The sequence below is a fragment of the Amblyraja radiata genome, chromosome 2, assembly GCF_010909765.2.
Source record: "Amblyraja radiata isolate CabotCenter1 chromosome 2, sAmbRad1.1.pri, whole genome shotgun sequence".
In the NCBI taxonomy this organism is placed as follows: domain Eukaryota; kingdom Metazoa; phylum Chordata; class Chondrichthyes; order Rajiformes; family Rajidae; genus Amblyraja; species Amblyraja radiata.
This window is the reverse complement of record NC_045957.1, coordinates 138798132-138819825: the sequence shown is the minus strand read 5'-3', so window position 1 is coordinate 138819825 and position 21694 is coordinate 138798132. Positions and strand designations below refer to the sequence as shown.

At 41.9% G+C, this 21694-nt stretch overlaps 1 protein-coding gene across 17 annotated transcripts in view; it reads left to right on the top strand.

The window, feature by feature from the left end:
- Positions 1–21694, top strand: part of fhod3 (formin homology 2 domain containing 3) — a 637022-nt gene that overhangs the window by 488778 nt on the left and 126550 nt on the right. For 6 of the 17 annotated variants that reach the window (XM_033016429.1, XM_033016394.1, XM_033016413.1 and 3 more), the window contains 3 exons: positions 131–256; positions 686–1108; positions 4756–4827. The exons of 6 other annotated variants lie outside the window; for them this stretch is intronic. In XM_033016429.1, the coding sequence (XP_032872320.1) occupies positions 131–256; positions 686–1108; positions 4756–4827 (621 nt within the window). The remainder of the gene's footprint in view (positions 1–130; positions 257–685; positions 1109–4755; positions 4828–21694) is intronic. 5 more of the 17 variants (XM_033016409.1, XM_033016423.1, XM_033016443.1 and 2 more) reach the window with 3 other exon arrangements.

Sequence of the window (21694 nt, the reverse complement as noted above, 5' to 3'; positions counted from 1 at the left end):
GAGACCCTTCAGTTTTAGTTACTCCAGAATTTTGTGTCTACCTTGGCTTTCATTCTATTTCATTTATCTCTTGCTTATTCATTCTCACTGTTCCTTTGCATCATTTCCCTTCATTTCATTGCGCAACCAGAGTTGAGGAATACGAGGAGGAGGAGGAGGAGGAGGAGGAGGAAGAGACTGAAGAAGAGCAGCCAGTTACTGAACCTAATACTGAGGATGAGGGGGAACAAGACCCCTATTTTCAGGGTCAGGAAAGGTACTAGGATTACATTTGATCATCCATATCAAATTTAACCCTTGGAATGTAGCATGTGTTTTGTAATCAATAATTATAACCACCTGGAGTTTAGATGGATTCACTTTACAACTTCTAAAGCAGTGTTTGGATGATATTTCTTACTGCGATAGCCTTTTGTAATAACAAAGTGTACAGGCATGAGGTTTTCTCATAGCGAAAGAACATTAACCTCTGGTATGAAATAAACTAATATTGACAGTGTTTCAAATTACAAATTAAATAAGACTAATTATGAAGTAATGAAGGTCATACTTTCAGAAGTATGCATCTTCAAAGGAATGCTTAATGTTTGGACTTAAGTTTCATTCAATTTTCAAATCTGCTTTTATTTTGGTCCTGCTCCAATCTTCCCTTGTTCCTTGCCCTTTCATTCCTTTCTCCCACCAGTGGGTTGAAGCCAGATGCAGCAAATGAACAAGCAGACAGTAGCCTCCAGAGTACAAAATATGTAGCAAGCTTTATTCCGGTGCCTGAAGAGAGAGGATCATCTTCCAGCTGCTTCCAGTCTTCTGAAACAAGCAGCCTTTCGGCCACCTCTCCTCCTCAGTCACCCGGTTCTCCAGGTGGTTGCCAGCATCCTCTGCAGCTATCATCATTGCCATCGTCATCGTCATCCATTGTCATCCCTCTTTCACCAGACGCTTTGCCAAGCAGCCCTCAAGATTCCACCGCAAATATTAACCAAGCTGTCTCTCCCACCGTTGAGAAGTTGCCATATCTTCCTCATTCACCTTTCCATCTGTTCTCATACGATCTGAGTGAAATTCCTTCAAGAGTCAAAGAAAAGGAAGCAGAAATGAGGCAAAACAGGTAGATGGTGTGTTTTTGTGTAAATCTTCCAGATTGTTGGTAACATTTTTATTTTCGACATGGTTCTGAATCCTGCTGGTTTATAATTAATTCCCTAATTGATTGTGTCCTTCTAACACAACACGGGTCTTGTTTGTGTTTGCTTTGCTTCAAGTTTTGCTGGGATTTTTCCTCTTTTATTACAGCAACTCACTCTGTATTCAGACCTTCCTTATAGCTTCCAAAGTTAGGGACATCCGCTGGAAAGGTAGGAGTTGTTCAAATGAACTTGACCTTGACCTTGAATACTGTCATTAGTGTCTGGTTTACACACTCTTTAACAGTCCAAACCCATCCATCCCAACAAAGCAGTAAGTGGGATAAATAACCTACAGCACTTCAAATGTAGGGGGGCTGTGCTTGGAAACTCAAGTAGCGTTCAGAAGGCAGTGATATGACTGTATTGAAGAAATATATTACTCAAACTGTAAAGTACTGAATGGTTTGCAATTGCCTTTGTAGTTATTTTTCATTCTATTTTAATAGTTTATGTTGAATTGTGCCATCATCTAATTAAGGAAGAAATAGCATTGTACATTGCACAGCAGGTCATGAGGTATTTTACTGGGTTGTTATCAAAGGTTATGTGACTTTGAAGTACCTGGTGATACTAGGGCAGATGGAATGTTTTAAAAATGTTCTAATTTTATATTATTTACAACAGTATTTAATGTTTAAAATAACATAAAATATATTAATGTTATTAATAAAATAAATATTTTAAATATTTTAAAAATAAAATATTTATAGGGAGAGTATTCTAGAGTTTATCTATAGGTGAAGGTTAAGGATGCCACCACTGGAGCAAGTAAAGTTGGGCTTGCTTAAGTGACCAGAATCTATCAAACGTGATAATCGAAAGATTAGAAAACAAAGATGATTTCTGATGTCATGGCATTAACGGCCATGTAGGTAAGTGAGTTTGGAGCTAGAAGGTGAATGGACTGATACCAGGATTTGGTTAAACTGTTTTGAATAGAAGGAATATGGGCCAAACATGGGCAGTTGGAACTAGTGCAGATGGGGCAGCTTGGCCAACTTGGGCAAGTTGGGCCAAAGGGCCTGTTTCCATGCTGTGTGACTCTATAACTCCACCCAGCTGCCTACCTATTAGCACTAATGTTTCTAATTCTGATTTGTTGGTTCTTTTAACCCTCCTGTTCTCCTTACCTGCCCATTCCTGAGGTTAACATCACTACTTTCCATTAATTCGATTTTTCAGTTATTGCCCTGGACTTTTAACATGTGTATCTTCAGCATGTTCTTTCGTTTTAATATCAAATTTGTAGAGCTTACCTTATGATGTTGGATATTTAAACATTTGTGTTTAAAATTCTAACACTGCTTCAAAGCCCAAGTTCTGATAAGAACTGAGACTTAGACTAACACAGCTCTCCGTCACCTGTGTGTTTGAGCTGAGGGATAACTAAAGTTACATTCTGTCTGTGCACTGGCCAATGTTCTGGCCCTTTTGCCTGTTTTCATTCTTTGCCTCGTTTTGAAAGTTTATTGCAAGTTCAAAAGCAGTTGCGGACTAAAGAAGCAGATCGTCCCAATGTGAATGTGAACATTGTGCATTAAACCTTTTACTTGTGACTCTTATGAGAGAGAATATAAAATGTCAGCTTTTGTAATGTGACTGGCGATGCTTTCTATGTTCCCCAGTATTGTACTTGATGTTAAGAGAGAGGAATGAAAACAAAACAAGGCGCCATAGCTGTAAATGTGGCCACATCTCTGTCCAAGTAGAGCTGTCTCTGTGACTGTGAAAACCTGCAGCAATGTTATTTCTGTTTAAGTAAATATTTAAGGTGCCTACGACAGAACTATTTCCAGATGCATAATAATATTGTGCGGCCATTTCATGGTGTATAAATCCCGAGTCTTGATGCATTCATGTATATGGTTTGTGACTTGATGGGCTCATCTATACAGCCTTTATCAATTGGGAACTCAGTTTTGAAGGAAGCATGCCTAGCCAAGTAGTATTAACATTACACTGTGTAAATGTCATTTGATGGGTTCAAGATAGGTCTGATACTTACTATAATCTTCTCTTAAATACAATTTATCTTTGCCACTGATGCGAGAAATTTAAATCCATCACCTGATTATTCCTGAAGCTGGGGAGAATAAATTGCTATCTAATTGAATCACTTTTAGTTAAATTAATGTAGCTCATCTTTTTCCAGTCTTTATAAATCTTCAGATAATCCGATTGAAGTGGAAACATGCATTAACTGCTTACTGAAACCAGTGAAGATAGTTAATGTGTCTGGCAATAAAGTAAGCCATCTCAACAATAATATTATCAATATAAATGAGAACCAGTCTTGGAGCATTCCAAACATTTTATTTGTGATAGTTGACAGCCATTTTGGGTAAGACAATACTAAGTTAAAATAGGTTCTGCTCCCAATCCTTCTAACAATATTCATCACATTGTAAGTTGAACTTTGAAAGTACACTTATTATTATGTTGAAAGCCTAGACTTCAGTCTCTATAATGTTAGTGGGAGTTCGATGTGGCCCTTGTGGCGAAAGGGATCAGGGGGTATGGAGAGAAGGCAGGTACAGGATACTGAGTTGGATGATCAGCCATGATCATATTGAGTGGCAGTGCAGGCTCGATGGGCCGAATGGCCTACTCCTGCATCTATTTTCTATGTTTCTATGTTTCTAGTGGTAACATAGAAAGTTATCACTAATAGAGGAGATCAGGTAATCAAACACTTTAGATCCAAACATGTCAGTTACCAGCATATGGCTTGCACCATTTTCACTTTATCTATTTGCCTTTCATGTACCTTCTGTATTGATGGAAGAATGGAGTCCTACTTTGTAAGACAGGCTTCTCAATCAGTTTAGAAAGTAAGCTGCAATGAAGCAAAAGTCAACTAATGACAATTTCAAAGCCGAAGAAATATCTCTCTGTTCAAAATTTGTACCATGTACATGTACCAGACAATTGGTATAATAATGCTTGCAGTTTTAACTCTGCTTCTGAAGTTTGATTCAACTCTAACCAATACAACCAATTTTCAGAGTTCAGCACCAAATTTGTGACGTTGGATATATAGCCCAGAAAACAGAAGGTGACTTGCCATCTGAGAGACCAACGTGAATCGCTTTCATTCCTTATCCCACAGGTTTATATTCTGATGCAATTCTTAAATATTGCTGTTTAATTTAGCATTGACATTATTTATCTAAGGTACCTTACTTTTCTACCTGATAAAATATGCTCTGAAATGACCACTTGCCCTTTTCAGCCATGATCACAATGAATGGCGGTGCCGGCTCGAAGGGCCAAATGGCCTCCTCCTGCACCTATTTTCTATATCTTTTCTATGACCATGCCCATAATTTTACCTATTTTTGTCCCTTATCACATACCTTGATTGATCTTCCATTCTGCTTTATTAATTATCACTATTTGTATCGAAACTTTTATACAGAGATCATGCTTATTATATTTTTTAAGGAGCACCAAAACAATGTAAGCCGATTATTTCACTACTATTCTAATTCCAAATTTTATTTTATTTTCTTGTTGATATTTCTCAGGACTTTATGCATTATCGCTTTCTCTCTATTTCTATTTGCAGTCAGTCGGAATCTTCCTACACGAGCAAATGCACTGACTCTTTTGAACCTTATTCATCCAGGTCTTCAAATAGGTGGGTCAGCAAAGTAACTCTTTCAATGATCGTTAATGCATGCTGCGATGAGTTGGAAAGCAAAGTGCTTTAGACACTGGACCCATTTGCACTTTTATTTTTGCTTACATTTTGCATGAAACCTACTGATTAGGAAGTATTTGCAACAATTTCTGGAAAAAGGCTTATTGAACACTGCCCTTCAAGTCACGTGATCCTAACACTGATTTAATTTGCCTGCTATATCTCCCATGCATTGTGATGTTCATCAAATGCCAATTGTTTGAATTCTTAATGGTAGAAATTGGATTAAAATGTGGTATCCAGTAACTTCTGTTTAGTTTAGAGAATCAAAGCGGAAACAGACCTTTTGGTCCACCTAGCCCACGCCGACCAGTGATCACCCCGGACGGACCCTAGCACTATTCGACACACTGGGAAAATTTACATTTATGCCAGGCCAATTTATATCAAGTCAATTAGCATACAAGTGGGCAATTGGGCCAAAGGGGTTTGTTCCCACACTGTATGACTCAGGAGAATGCTCAGAACCAGGGGCCACAGCCTTAGAATAAAGGGGAGGTCATTTAAGACTGAGGTGAGAAAAAACTTTTTCTCCCAGAGAGTAGTGAATTTATGGAATTCCCTGCCACAGAGGGCAGTGGAGGGCAAATCACTGGATGGATTTAAGAGAGAGTTAGATAGAGCTCTAGGGGCTAGTGGAGTCAAGGGATATGGGGAGAAGGCAGGCACGGGTTATTGATAGGGGACGATCAGCCATGATCACAATGAATGGCGGTGCTGGCTCGAAGGGCTGAATGGCCTCCTCCTGCACCTATTTTCTATGTTTCTATGAGAGAACTATTAAAAGTTTTGACCCATTTCCAATGAACAGCACACAAATGTCACCCCTGTTGCAAGCTCAGCAAGCTGCAAAAGTTGTAAATCATACAAACATGTTTTAATGCACCTTTTAGAGGTTAAACATGAATTATTCTAGCAAAGAGCACGAACAAAGTCAGTGACTTAGTGCACCAAAATGTCTGAAGTCCAAATTGGAGGATGTTAAGTTCCAAAGCTGGCATGTTGACTTCTTATCATTTCAATGCTTACAGTAGGCAGATTGGAATTATCTGTTCCTTATGTCAAATTTGAGCAGACATATTCAAAACTTTTCACTTTCGCTGTTCCACCATTCCATGGCGAAGCATGGTGTAAATGCTTTGTGACAGTATTGCAAATGAAATAAAGAAGCCTTTAATATATTTCTTTGGATGCAACAGTGGAAGTGGCCGATATCGCTCCAACCCTTTCCTATTCATGTTCCTGTCGAAGTATCTTTTAAATAGCACCTGTCTCAACTCCCTCCTCTGGCAGCTCGTTCTATAAACTCCACACCTTCTGAGTTCAACATAATCAAGGCTTGAAAAGATGTTTCCTATGACAGGAAAGTTGGTAACCAAAAAAACATGGATTTAAATTACTTGAGTGGTGAATCTCTGGAATTCTCTGCCACAGAAGGTAGTTGAGGCCACAGTTCATTGGCTATATTTAAGAGGGAGTTAGATGTGGCCCTTGTGGCTAAAGGTATCAGGGGGTATGGAGAGAAGGCAGGTACAGGATACTGAGTTGGATGATCAGCCATGATCATATTGAATGGTTGTGCAGGCTCGAAGGGCCGAATGGCCTCCTCCTGCACCTATTTTCTATGTTTCTATGTTTCTATGATGACAAAAGTTCAGGGAGAAATTAGACTTGTATCCTGTGAGTTTTTAAGAAGTGAAAAGTGCATTAGGAAAGATAATAGAAGCAGCTTTTGAAAGGGAACAAGATGTGTACCTGCAGAGGAGATACTTGCAGAGTTACCTGGGACTGAGCAGAGGAATGAAACTAATTAAACTGTGCTTTGAAAATCAGCACAGATGTGTCAATTGATCCTCAGTGCAAAAATAGCAGGCCTCAAATCGCCCTATTTTCAACCAAACTAACTAGAGACCACACCTGTCACGGGCCTTCAAATTTCTGCCGTTACTTTTTGCCGCTGTTGCCATTTATCCAGTTAGAAATTCTACCAAAGGAAAGATGTTATTCTTCACTCTGTATCAATTTTCATCAATCAAGAGTCATCTATAGTTACTGCCACAGGTTAAAATCCAGGTAGCATCATGATTCATTCCCAACATTCATCCAAGCCATTGTATGATAAAATAATAGGTCGATGAAAACCAGGAAGACAACTCAAACTCGATCTAATGTATAACAGATAGTGTTATTCCAATTCTTATGTTCCAACTTCTTTCATCCCCAAAACTGTCAAGAACTCTGTTGATACTCTACTTGTCAAAATAATCCAAAGCACCAAGAAGTTTCAACTCAATGGGGAATAAGTATTTTGAATTACGTCTCTTGTACCATTCAGCATCAGCTTGAAATATTTTACAAAATTACTTGTTGTACATCAATGTTTTGCTGACAAGACAGTTGGGCTTTACGATAGTTTAAGATTCCATCTTAGTGTGAAATTCTAATAGAGCAAAGTCTGCTGCTTGTGGTAAGCCACTGGCATAACAGCTAACAGGGAAAATTAGATGTATGTTCTGCAGATCCCGCTATTAGATTATTAGTCCGTAAGATTTATATCCTCAATAAAAAGATTTGTGCATTCAAACTCGTTGCAAAACATTTCAAAGCTCAGGTTTTTCTAGCCATAAAAGATTTAAAATAATATTTGAATTAATATAAACTTAAAACAAAAACGCAAATCTATCAAATAATTAAGCATAAAAGCAGTGAAACTAATTCAATTGGGAAATAATGGTCAAATTCAAGTCTTTTCTCATGGTGCTTGGTGCTTTTGCATGCTATCCTGGTAATTAGTTTAGCATAGGTTAGAGATTTATACCAATTATAACTGTAGTTGCTGTCTATAAAGGGTTGTACTGTACATATACTTGGGCTACAATTTTCAGACCCATTCTCTTGGTGTTTCTTTCATGGAAACAATTCAAAAAGGAAAGACTAGAATCTATTATGCCTGACTTGTGGGGTAAAAACAATTGACAGCTAAGAATTTCATTGTCATAGAATCATACAGCATGGAAACGGGCCCTTCAGCCAAACTCGCCAAGCTGACCCAGATGCCACATTCAAGCAAGTTCCTAATAATAATAATAATAATAATAATAATAATAATATCTTTTATTGTCATTGCACATAAGTGCAATGAGATTTGGGTTTGCAGCTTCCATCCGATGTCATAACTTAAATAACTAATAAAATTTAGATTTAGATACCCCGAGAACATTAAAACAGTAAAACAGTCAAAACAAATTAAAGTGCAGATGTGTCTGTGCGACGTGACCATCCGAGGGAGACAGTCCATGGGGGTGGGGGACACTCAGCAGGGCCGGTTCAGAGCCGCTATAGCTCTGGGAATTTGCCTGCATTTAGTCCATATCCTTCCAAACATTTCCTGTAACAAAAAAAGTATTTTAAATGGTGTTATTGTATCTCACTCAATTAACTCTGCCAGTTTGTTCCACATACCCACCACCCTCTGTAATAAAAGGTTGTCCCTTAGTTCCTATCAAATGTTTCTGCTCCTTCACATCTACTGACCATGGAGATTTCTGTGCTCCTCTAGTTTGGACCTTTTGCTCTTCCCCACTTTCTTTCATTAAATCATTATCTCGGCCAAACTCCTTAACCCTCCTACCCTTTCCATCTTTTCCCTCCTTCTTTGATCAAGCTTTTATTTTTTTTTCTTTCTAATATCATCTTCTGAGGGCTTACGGTCATTTTTTAAATACTGCTCTGGAGAGCCTTGGATAATTTTAGTATATAACAAAGCACAAAAAGCAAGTCACTGATGTAAGGAAGTATAGTTGATCAATCAACAAAAATTAGAATCAAGATCCATTAACTTGTTCAAATATGACCATCTAAAATGTTATGTTATAATTTGTGCCATCTTCCCTCCTTTTCTTCTGGTCCAATACTCATTAGATCCTTATTAAGAAATGCTTTAATTGTGAAAGTTTTACTATTGATTTCACATCTGTCCATGGCCTTGTCCTTCCCTACCTCTGCAGTCTCCTCCTGCCCACAACTCATTTGAAATATGTGCAGTTCTGGCCTTTTTACCCAATCCTGAACTGAATGGCTGCCTTGAATGTAAGCTCTCCATCTCACCTAGTTGTGTGGGCGAAAACCATGGCTACCTGTCCCGATGGTTGATAATGTAACAGGCCATCAACTTGTTTAGTTTGGAGATCGAGCGTGGAAGCAGGCCCTTTAGCCCACCGAGTTCGCGCCAACCAGCGATCCCCGCTCATTACCACTTCCCTACACATGTTAGAGACATTTTTTTTTTACATTGATACAAACCCAATTAACCTACAAACCTGTACGTCTTTGGAGTGTGGGAGGAAACCAAAGATCTCGGAGAAAACCAGCATGGGGAGAATGTACAAACTCTGTACAGACAAGCACATGTAGTCAGGATCGAACCCTGGTCTCTGGCACTGTAAGGCAGTAGATCTATCGTTATGTCACTGTGAAGTCCCAAATTGTCTTCTGAAGTGTCAAGGGTAATTTTGCTACATTAAATGTATTAATTGGCAATCGATCGTAGGTCATCTCAGCAATCAAAGGACAAGTTGGTCTCTCTTGTTTTCAATCTTGCTGTGGCCCTTTTTTGAAACAAGGGTGTTTGGCTGTCTATCCAGATGCTGAACTATTTTCTCTTGATTTTCATGGTGTAACCTCAGACATGTGCAAGGAATTATCAATGGTCCCAAAAGGTGGAATCCTGCAGCTCCTCGTACAAGTGATGATTGTCTCCCTAAGTCAGAATGTGTGAAAAGCACACTTTGCTGCAATTCCAGATGTATCAGGATCAGGGGATGTAAAGGGGCTGTCCCACTGCGGCGACCTAATCCGCGAGGTCTGGCGAGTTTGTCCTCGACTTATACTCGCAGCATGGTCGACATGAGGTCCTAGGAGGTCTTTGTAACTCTCCTTCATGCTCGAGGGTAGTCCCCGCTTACTCGAGGCCTCAGCCAGGTCGCGGCGTATTTTTCAACGTGTTGAAAAAAGGTCGCCATGGAAAAAATCGATACTTTTTTTACTCGTAGGTTTAGTCGAAGTAGGTCGTAGTCATGTTATTCGTAGGTAATTGAAGGTAGTCGAAGGTAGTCATAGATAGTCTTCAACATAGTCGAAGGGAGGTCGAAGGAGATCGAAGGAGGTCGTCTTCACTCTCCACTATTCGGAGTCCAATTTTCCCGAAGCTAGTTGAAGCTAGTCTTCAACATAGTCGAAGGAGGTCTTCTACATAGTCGAAGGAGGTCTTCTACATGACATTTTTTCAAACTCTCCTAAACTTTTCTAAACTCGCCAGTTAGGTCGACGCAGTGGGACAGCCCCTTAAATCTTAAAACTTCAGCCCAACTCGTCCATGCCTAACTAAGATGCCCCATCTAATCTGATCCCCTATTGCAACTTTCAACTGCTGAAGACTAGTTGCTCTCTTAGGCACAATTTTTGTGATTTGTCAAGTTAGCTTCTGTTTATTTGTGCCTCCTTGGGATATTTAGGAAAGTGAATTTGATCGCAACAATGTCTTGACTATCAAAAGTAGTTAAATAGATTAACTCGTAATGAGGAATGCCGAAACAAGGAATAGCAGATGCTGGTTTACAAAAATAAGACACAAAGTGTCGGAGAAACCCAGCAGGTCAGGCAGCATCACTGGAGAACGTGGATAAGTGACCCGACCCAAAATGTCACCTATCCATGTTTTCCATAGATGCTGCCTGATCCGTTCAGATACTCCTGCCTTTATGTTGTTTTTTTTTTTTAACATATGGAGGATGCTTAATGCCTGGCACTTGTGCACCAAGAAAGTTCTTAAAAGCCCTTAAAAGCCCAAACAAGATATGTTGTCCATGGCCCTTTTTGCCATTGAGAAGTTATGAATGGAACTGACTGGTGTGGAGACAGCAGCAAACATTCCCATTTCTGCATCTTATTATGTATGGTCATGGAATCATACAGCATGGAAACAGGCCCTTCAGCCCAACTCATCCATGCCAACTAAAATGTCCCATCTAAGCTAATCCCATTTATCTGCATTTGGCCAATATCCTTTTACCATTTCCCATCCATGTTCCTGTCCAAGTGTTTGTTAAATACTGTTATAGTACCTGCTGCAACTATCTCATCTGGCAGCTCGTTCCATATACCCACCAACCTCTGAGTGAAAAAGTTGCCCATCACGTCCCTATTCTTTGCCCTTTCACTTTAAACCTACGTTCTCTGATTCTTTATTCCCCTTCTCTTGGTAAAAGACTCTATTCACCACATGATTGTAAACACCACTGCAAGATCATCCAAGAGGTAACCAGAGAGCAGTCCTGAACCTCTACCTCATAGGGGACCCTCAGACTAACTTTGATTGGACATTACTGGCTTTACCTTGCACTAAATGTTATTCCCCTATCATGTATCTGTACACTGCGAATGGCTCGATTGTGATCATGTATTGTCTTTCCACTGGCTGGTTAGCGCGCAACAAAAACTTTTCGCTGTACCTCGGTACACATGACAATAAACAAAATTAAACTAAACTAAACTAAACCCCTTGGAATAATCTCTTAGCCTGCCAAACCTCTTCCTGTAGCTCAGGCCATAAGGTTCTGGCAACATCCTTGTAAATCTTCTCTGCACTCTTTCCAGCTTAACAACATCCTTCCTGACAACAGGGTGACCAAAACTGAACGTAATACTCCAAATGCAGACTCACCAACATCTTGTACAACTGTGACATATTGAAGCAATTTCTGTACTTCGCACCCTGACCGATGAAGGCCAAAGAACCTAAAGACTTGTCTACCACAGTATCTACATGTGATGCCACTTTCAAGGAACAATGTGCCCATATTCCTAGATCCTGCTGTTCAACAACACACTGCAGGGCCCCTACCATTCACTGTTAACACCTTGCCCTGGTTTTAATTCACAAAATGCAACAACTCACACTTACTGTATCTGCATTAAAATCCAGCAGCCATTCCTCGGCCTACTTTCCCAGCTAATCAAGATCCTGTTGTGATTTCTGATGACCATCTTCACTGTCCACCTACTTTTGTGACATCTGCAAGCTTACTAATCATGGTGTGTGCATTCTCATCTAAATCGTTGATATAAACCGTAAATAGCAATCACCACCCTCTTTCCGTTCATGAATTCACTACTGATGTCACATCCCGCAATCTTCCTGGATTTAGGAAAGGTTAATGATGATGCAGTTGAAGCTATTGGACCTAGGGAATAGTACATGTACTGGAAGCTTAAAAATCGCCCATGGAGTCATACAGCATGGAAAGGCCAGGTTCAATTGTTTATTTTGTATAATTGGGTTTGTTCAATAACTACTTTTCTGATGATGAATTTGTCAGGCAAAGTCTATACAATCCCAAATTCTTCTTCTTATCGAGTCCACACACAAGATTAGAAGTTGTTCAGCCAGAGCTGAACACACTTCTCGGCATCTGCCCAATGGTGTCTGTCTTGCGCTTCTTGTGCTTCTTGTGCGTGGTGGTGGAAAGATTGGTTGAAACAGGGCCGCGACGTGAACGCTCTTTCCTTGGCCCCAATCCCAAATACTTTCAAGTAAATAAAAGGCTTCTATCCCGTTAGTTGGATGAACATTCCAATACTACTTTGATTTTTGTCCTTTGGCATTTTGTTTCATCAAATATATTTGGTGACATAATTTAATATTAGCATGTGATGGAAAGCTTTCACATTAGTTTACCATGAGGCTTTCATCTAAATTCAAAAGCATGCAGACATGAAACTTGACTAAATAGCCAGTTGGAAGATTATTACATTGTTTATTTGCACGAAACAATTGTTTTGAAGTATTTATTTCAGCATATGGTACGAGATCAAATGTATTCAGAATGATAGGAACTCTCACTTTAACTTCAGTACAAACTTAAGTAACTTTGTTCTACCAAGCTTTAGCTAAAGGGTTGTAGGGAGCATTCATGCACATTCTGTAATGCCCCTGTCCCACTTAGGAAACCTGAACGGAAACCTCTGGAGACTTTGCGCCCCACCCAAGGTTTCCGTGCGGTTCCCGAAGGTTGCAGGTGGTTGCCGGAGGTTGCAGGTAGTGGAAGCAGGTAGGGAGACTGACAAAAACCTTGGGAACCGCATGGAAACATTGGGTGGGGCGCAAAGTCTCCAGAGGTTTCCGTTCAGGTTTCCTAAGTGGGACAGGGGCATTAGTCCTCAGGAAGGTGAGGCTCATTGTTCATTTTATGATCAGATGATGCCATGTTTTAATTTAGTAGCGTGTTTTAGGTAAACCTTTTCAAAACATAGGTAGTTTGCACTTATGTTAGGGGTATTTCTCTTTTAAGCTAATTGTAGTCTTAGTTTATTGTATTGCATTCAATTTTGTATGGTTTGTGATAATCTGTTAGAAAATAACACGTTATTGGAACAACTCAGCAGGTCAGGCAGAAACTCTGTGCTGCCATCGTGTGCCATGTGGCTTCCAGCTCTATTGACCTTGTTTCTGACCACACTCGCTACTATAGCCACACGTGTTTCCTCAGCACTTGCCTACGCCGCCATCTTGTACCAGATGGCTTCCAGTTCCGTCCCAGCATTTTGTCTTCCACATAAAATTCCAGAATCTGCAGTTTCTTGTGTAGATTGATTATGCATGTCAACCAATCACATATAGTTAGCATCACCAACCCCACCCCACTATAACGTTTATATTAAGTTCAAGCAGCAGTTGGAATGTTCTGACATCTAACCATCTTTTGTGCTGTTGAAGTATAAGTGCTGATTAAAGATGAGTTTGGATCACAAAGCGTGTCTAGAGACAGTCTACATGGTGTCAGAAGTGGGATACGAACCCACGCGTTGGAGTCAGTCTACACCTTGTAACTAGACTTGTTTAATGAGTTTACAAGTGAAGACATGAAAGGGCCATTAAAGACAGTTGAAACTGAACTGAGATTTGCAATATGAAGCTTTCACCTTAGTTGACCCTTGTGCAATATCCGACTCGAGTTTAGTTTAGTTTAGAGAATCAGTGTTGAAACGGGCCTTTCGACCCACCAAGTCCATGCCGACCAACCATACACAATTTCTATCCTGCACTCTAGGGACAATTTTAGAGAAACCAAATAGTAAGATTAAACGAGAACTTACCAGTTTGAAGTTTGATCGTTATTTTATGAGGAGTAACGTTGAGGGAATACGTGAAGAACCCCGCCAGGACGCATGCGTGTCATTCTTCAAAGCAGCGATGTGAAATCACAGATAACTGTAATGACTAAACATAGTAAGATTAGAGAAGAGATACCAGTTGAGTATATGATCCGGTGGGCGGCGCGACTCTCGTCAGCAGCGGCCTCTGCAGTCCGTCTGCGTTTTTTATTATTTTATGTCTATGTTTTTATGTAGTTTTTGTTATTTTTTGTTGGGGTATGTGTGTGGGGGGGTGGGGGTGGTGTGGGGGGGTTGGGGGTAACTTTTAAATCTCTCCCTGCACGGGTGACCCGACCTTTTCTTTGTCGGGTCTCCGTTGTCGTTGGGGCTGCAACGAGGAGCGGCCTCCAACAGGAAGACCGGGGGCTGTGGTGCCGACTGCTCACCTCACCGTCGCGGAGTTGGCCGAGTCCAGAGCGGGTGGAGCTGTGGTGGACGCTGCTGCGACTCGACCCCCGGAGATTCGGTGGCTGCAACTGCGGGTTTGGCGGGCGGCACCGGGAGCCCGCGGGTCCCTGGAGGGAGACCGCTTTTCAGGGCTTCCGCAACGGCGACTTCTCCCGCCCGAGTTGCGGGGTTGAAGAGCTCCTGGAGCGGGGCCTACATCACCGCCCCGCGCGACTTGGAATGGCCGCGGGAGTTTGCGAGCGCACGCCGGGAGCTCTAACAACAAGACCCGGTGTGCGACCTTGCATCACCCGGCGTGGCTTTAATGGCCACGGGACAATTCGCCATCGCCCGCCGGGGGCTTTGACTTTGACTCTGACATCGGGGGGGGAGAGTGCAGTGGAGAGATAAGTTTTTTTGGCCTTCCATCACAGCGATGTGATGGATGTTTATGTAAATTATGTTGTGTCTTGGGTCTATTTGTTTGTAATGTATGGCTGCAGAAACGGCATTTCGTTTGGACCTCAAGGGGTCCAAATGACAATAAATTGAATTGTATTGTATTATATTGTATTGTATCAAGGGTGGGAGCGGAGGGCACGTAATCCCTCAACGTTACTCCTCATAAAATAACGATCAAACTTCAAACTGGTAAGTTCTCGTTTAATCTTACTATTTTACTTCGGTGTCACGTGAGTGACTACGTGAAGATTTTAAAGCTCTGTGTTTTCATGCCGTGGAAACGAGTCCATGCATCACATTTGCCTTGATTATGGGGAGAATAGTGTTAACATCATTAGACATCAATACGATATTGAAAACCCAACGATAAATATATTAACACCAAATTATAGTCCCTATTTATGGGGTAAATTATATTACAGAACTTAAAATTGTTTCTGCAAATAACCATATAACCATATAACAATTACAGCACGGAAACAGGCCATCTCGACCCCTCTAGTCCGTGCCGAACACATAATCTCCCCTAGTCCCATATACCTGCGCTCAGACCATAACCCTCCATTCCTTTCCCATCCATATAACTATCCAATTTATTTTTAAATGATAAAAACGAACCTGCCTCCACCACCTTCACTGGAAGCTCATTCCACACAGCTACCACTCTCTGAGTAAAGAAGTTCCCCCTCATGTTACCCCTAAACTTCAGTCCCTTAATTCTCAAGTCATGTCCCCTTGTTTGAATCTTCCCTACTCTCAGTGGGAAAAGCTTTTCCACGTCAACTCTGTCTATCCCTCTCATCATTTTAAAAACCTCTATCAAGTCCCCCCTTAACCTTCTGCGCTCCAAAGAATAAAGCCCTAACTTGTTCAACCTTTCTCTGTAACTTAGTTGCTGAAACCCAGGCAACATTCTAGTAAATCTCCTCTGTACTCTCTCTATTTTGTTGACATCCTTCCTATAATTAGGCGACCAAAATTGTACACCATACTCCAGAATTGGCCTCACCAATGCCTTGTACAATTTTAACATTACATCCCAACTTCTATACTCAATGCTCTGATTTATAAAGGCCAGCACACCAAAAGCTTTCTTTACCACCCTATCTACATGAGATTCCACTTTCATGGAACTGTGCACAGTTATTCCCAGATCCCTCTGTTCACCTACATTCTTCAATTCCCTACCATTTACCATGTACGTCCTATTTTGATTTGTCCTGCCAAGATGTAGCACCTCACACTTATCAGCATTAAACTCCATCTGCCATCTTTCAGCCCACTCTTCCAACTGGCATAAATCTCTCTGTAGACTTTGAAACTCTACTTCATTACCCGCAACCCCACCTATCTTAGTATCATCTGCATACTTACTAATCCAATTTATCACACCCTCGTCCAGATCATTGATGTACATGACAAACAACAGTGGACCCAACACAGATCCCTGTGGCACCCCACTCGTCACTGGCCTCCAACCTGACAAACAACCATCCACCATTACTCTCTGGCATCTCCCATTCAGCCACTGTTGAATCCATCTTGCTACTCCACCATTAATACCCAACCATTGAACCTTCTTAACCAACCTTCCATGAGGAACCTTGTCAAAGGCCTTACTGAAGTCCATATACACAACATCCACTGCTTTACCCTCATCAATTTCCCGAGTAACATCTTCAAAAAATTCAAGAAGATTAGTTAAACATGACCTTCCAGGCACAAATCCATGTTGACTGTTCCTAATCAGACCCTGTTTATCCAGATGCTTATATATATTATCTCTAAGTATTCTTTCCATTAATTTGCCCACCACTGACGTCAAACTAACAGGTCTATAATTGCTAGGTTTACTCTTAGACCCCTTTTTAAACAATGGAACAACATGCGCAGTACGCCAATCCTCCGGCACTATTCCCGTTTCTAATGACATTTGAAATATTTCTGCCATAGCCCCTGCTATTTCTACACTAACTTCCCTTAATGTCCTAGGGAATATCCTGTCCGGACCTGGAGACTTATCCACTTTTATATTCCAGGTTCCAGGTTCCAGGTTCAATGACTGGTTTGTTATAAAATCGTTGGAAAGTTTTCTCCGTTGACCATCCTGCTGTCTTGAGGATTTGGTCCATAGGAACATCCAACTTCATAGCTGCCAATGTAGCTGCAGCCCTGGTAGAGTGAGATTTTAAAATGCTAGTGTCTACTCCAGCCTTTATTAGGACCTGTTTTAGCCATCTAGAGATGGTCTGGACTGTCACTGTTTTGAGTGGCTGTTTGTAGCTGATTAAAAGTGACAATTCTTTTCCTCTGATGATCTTAGTATACTCCATATATAATAGTAAGTGTGTTACAATACAGAGACGATCATCTGTCGGGTAGGCCCTGAATTCTGTTTTGAGGCCTGCTGACCCCTATCTGTTTTGTTTGACTAATTCATTGATGTGAAAAGTTAAATTTCCAGATGAAATAGTCATGTTGTCCAGCCTTAGTTTCTGTAGTGACTGGACCCTTTGTGCCGTGACCAAGGCCATCAGCATGACTGTTTTCATAGTCAGTTTCTGTAGGGACAGAGCTGTAGCTGGAGACCAGTTTCTTAACATGGTCAGTATAATGCTCACATCCCATATTTGGGAGTACCTGGTTCTTGGGGGATTAACATTAAAAATGCCCCTCATGAGTTTGGTTACCAGGGTGTGTCCCAACAGAATGCCGCTCTGTTCCTTGCCACAGGTATGTTGACAGAGCACTTCTGGCGCAGTTGATGGCCCTATGACTGAGCCTCTCATCGTAATGGAGGCTTGCCAGGAATTCCAGAACAGACGGGATGTTCATAGATCTGTGGGTGATGTTTATTGTTGTGACAGTACTTCCCATTTCTTGATGACACCAAGTACTGTTTTTTGGTGGACTGTCTGTGGGCCGCTGAAATAATATCCACTGTTCGGTCCGTCAGTCCCAGGTGTAGTAGAGGTGCTTTCAAACTCTACAAATTAATAGGTTTATATAATTATGACATGGGTAACTTCCCCTTGTTGCGGGATGAACCAGTAAATTAGGTCTATGATGGATGGTGATGCATGGTTCTAATACCATGTCGAGTATCACCGGGACCCATGGTTGAGTAGGCCAATCGGGTACTATCAAAATACCAGACGCGGAGTCTTGCTGTATATTCCTAAATACCCGACTGATGAGGCAGAAAGGAGGGAATGCATAAATAAACAATCCCCCAATGCAGCGAAAATGCATCTGTTGCCGCTGCCCCAGGTTCTGGTTCCCATGAACATAATTCGATAGCTGGTGTGAGCCTGGATGCGAATAGGTCGATATCTGGTGTTCCATACCATGCTGTAATTTCAGCAAATACATTTTTATCCAACATCCATTTCAGTGTTTTCATTGAATTTGCGTGACCCGTTGTCTGCCACTAAATTTAGTTTACCTGGTAAGTAGGTAGCTGATATCCAAATATCTCTCTCAGGATACACTATTGCCAAATTGTGTTGGCGAGATTGTCACATAATGTCGATTTGTTTCCACCCATATGGTTGATATATGCTACCACGGTGGTGTTGTCAATTTGTAGTCTAACATGCTGGTGATATAACCCAGAACGATATGACTTAAGGCCATGGAATGCACTTAACATTCCCAGGTAGTTTATGCCCAGTGTTTGTAATAATGATGCCTCCTGTGCATTCCATCTCCCCCACAGCTGGAGATGGAATTGGTAGCACCCCATCCAAGTGCACTGGCATCAGTTTGTAGTTCCATAGACGGGTAGCTGATAATGTTTGGATTGGAACAATGCCTAATGTTATCTTTCCACCATTTTAGTTCCATTATGGCCTCTGCTGGTAGCTTCATTGGTCTGTCAAAATGACCACCATAATTTTTGAGTGCTCGTATTTTAGCCCTCTGTAATTTTTGATAATGTAAAGGTCCGATTTGTGTGGCTGGAAACGCAGCCACTATAATGCCAATTATTCTTGCTACCAGTCTGATGGATGGTTTTGTGATGTCAATGATTTTGCTGCAAGCCTCCATGAAGGCTGTAACCTTTTCTTTCGGCAAAGTCACTGACATGTGAACTGTGTTAAGGGTGAACCCCAGATGATCCATTGTGTTAAATAACATCTGTGGTCACCTCTAATGGGTACTGTATAGTAAGCATCTTTTAAACGATGCTTGCCATGTAGTAATCTAGGAAATCAATTGCAATTGCATTGCATTCCAGCTAGTAATGAATATATAGTATGAAAATATTCAAATTAGTCAAATCTATGATGATGCGGCAACCACCATCTTGTTTATGATAAAGATTTTGGACTCGAATTCCTGTGGTTCGTGTTGGGTTTCCTCCATTACTCCTTTTTTTTTATATGGCCACTGTAGTTCAGCATGCGCTTTTGATTTTTCTTTGCCTGTAAGCATGTACATTCGGTTCGGTACATGCTGATCTGGAGGATTATGTTTTTGTATAAAGTCTATGGTATAACCCTATACTTCTGAAAATATAAGTGTCGGTAGTTAATTTATTCCATGCATCTAGATAGAATTGTAATCTCCCACCAACCTCGTAAGGAACCAGACCCACCTACCTCCATGGTTACTATTGGTAGGTTTGTTACTTTTTCGGCATCCTCCGTGGACGTTGAGGCGCCGGTGTCTGGATCTGTACTTGGGTCAGTGTTGAGAGTTAGTGCATTCCCCAGGAAGTAGTTTTTAGACGTTGCTTTAATGAGCCCCAGGGTTTTACCCTCTTCGTCAAGTTCTTTTACCTGTTTTGATAAGTTGCCTCCAAATAGTCATATTGGTGGTTTGGAGGTTCCAGGTTTGCATAGGCCAGCAAATTAGGGTCTAAAGCCGGTTGGATGGCACTTCTTCCTAATGCTGTTTACTCTTATTGGTAGTTGCAAAATAAAGCCAGTGCATCCTGGTGATCTTGTGTCATGTCTTTTTCGTTTATTGTGCGGGCGAAAACCGTAATTCCCGCTGTTAGGACTTTCAGAACTTTCTGTAGTTTCAAGTCCCTGGCTCTGATTGAGGCTCCGACATGTTTTCAAATACACTGGTTGACACTGGGAACATTCAGTGTTTTGCAGTTCCCTGGTGGTAAGTGCCTTGCAGTGGTGTCCAATAATGCCTTTCCTTATAGCTGGTTGAATGACAAGTAGTCGATACTTGCAGCTATTTTAGGTTCCAGGTTTTGGCCCGTTTGGTCGGGTTGAATAAACTGGGACACCATATCCAATAGGTTATCTTGCACCCCATGTGCACTAGGGGTATGTTCTGCACCCCTCTTCAGGGTCAGCCCAGAATTGACCCCCTGTACTCCCCTCTGATGAGGGAGAAACACTGTGCAGCCCTACAAGAGGTACTGCTGTAGGACTTACTAGCTGCCCACTGTGACTAATCTCCATCTCCCGGAGCCTGTCACTTTGGAGTATTTGCTCCAACAGCCGCTCCAACTGGCTCCAATGCTCTCGGGCACTGGCCGTCGTGGCTGCTCCTGAAGCCGCTCCTGCTCCAGTTCCTGCAGCCGTTCCAACCGGCTCCAATGCTCACGGGCACTGGCCGTCGCGGCTGCTCTTGTTCCCCGCTCCCAGCCGCTCCAACCGGCTCCAATGCGCACGGGCACTGGCCGCTCGCGGCTGCTCCTGAAGCCGCTCCAACCGGCCCCAATGCTCACGGGCACTGGCCGCTCGCAGCTATTCAGAGTCGGACTCATCGGAGTCAATGACTCTGTTAGTTTTTTGCTTCGCTTTACCGCCCGGCCGTGGCCGGTGCGGGAGCGAAGTCGGGCACAGCTGTTCCCATTTCGGGAGATTGGCGTGCCGTTGGCTGCTGCTGCCGGCTGCCCGCAACTCCGCGGTTCTCCCCCGCCAGCTTTTTCGCAGCCTTCGTGGATCTGGTCCATGTCTCCACCTGTAAGGTAAGTGGAAGGAACGCAGAGTCTCCTTACCTGCTGTTCCCGGCTTTCAAATTCTGCCGCTAAGGGGAACGTTGTTCCCCCTGCTGTGACTCGTTGCAATGCGTGTAGCGATATGACACGCATGCGTCCTGGCGGGGTTCTTCACGTAGTCACTCACGTGACTCCGAAGTAAAATAACCTACAAACAAGCACGTCTTTGGAATGCGGGAGGAAACCAGAGCACCTGGATAAAACTCACATGCACACAGGAAGAAAGTGCAAACGCTGTACAGACAGCATCCGTAGTCTGGATTGAACCTGCGTCTCTGGCGCTGTGAGGCAGCAACTCTACCGCTGTGCTGCAATGCCACCCAAGTTGTGCTACATTTACATCTTGTGATCGTGCAGTAGATATGTAGTACGCTAATTCTCGTGCCCTGACTATTTTTTAGATTTTGACATTTTCAATTGGTTCAGCAATTATGATCAAAGCCTGTGGCAGCCTGTTGGGTTGCCATATTTTGCTCTTGAAATATTTTCCCAGGATAGCAGTACCACAACAGTAGGTTTTTTCCCCCCCTAGATTTAATTTAGTTTAAGGCATATTGGGAACAAGTAAAGGAAATTATTGGGAACACATGGTCCAAGGAATAGTCTTCAGCGATCCTTGCTGTTGACCTGTGCTATTTTCATTTTGGTTTTGTCTGTATTTCAGTCCAATCTATGTACCTGCGGATGTAGCCTGTGGAGCAGAATAGCAATTTTAATGTAATCCAGCGGATTATAACTATGGATGCTTAGCTTGGTTTCACCAATTTTTAAGTT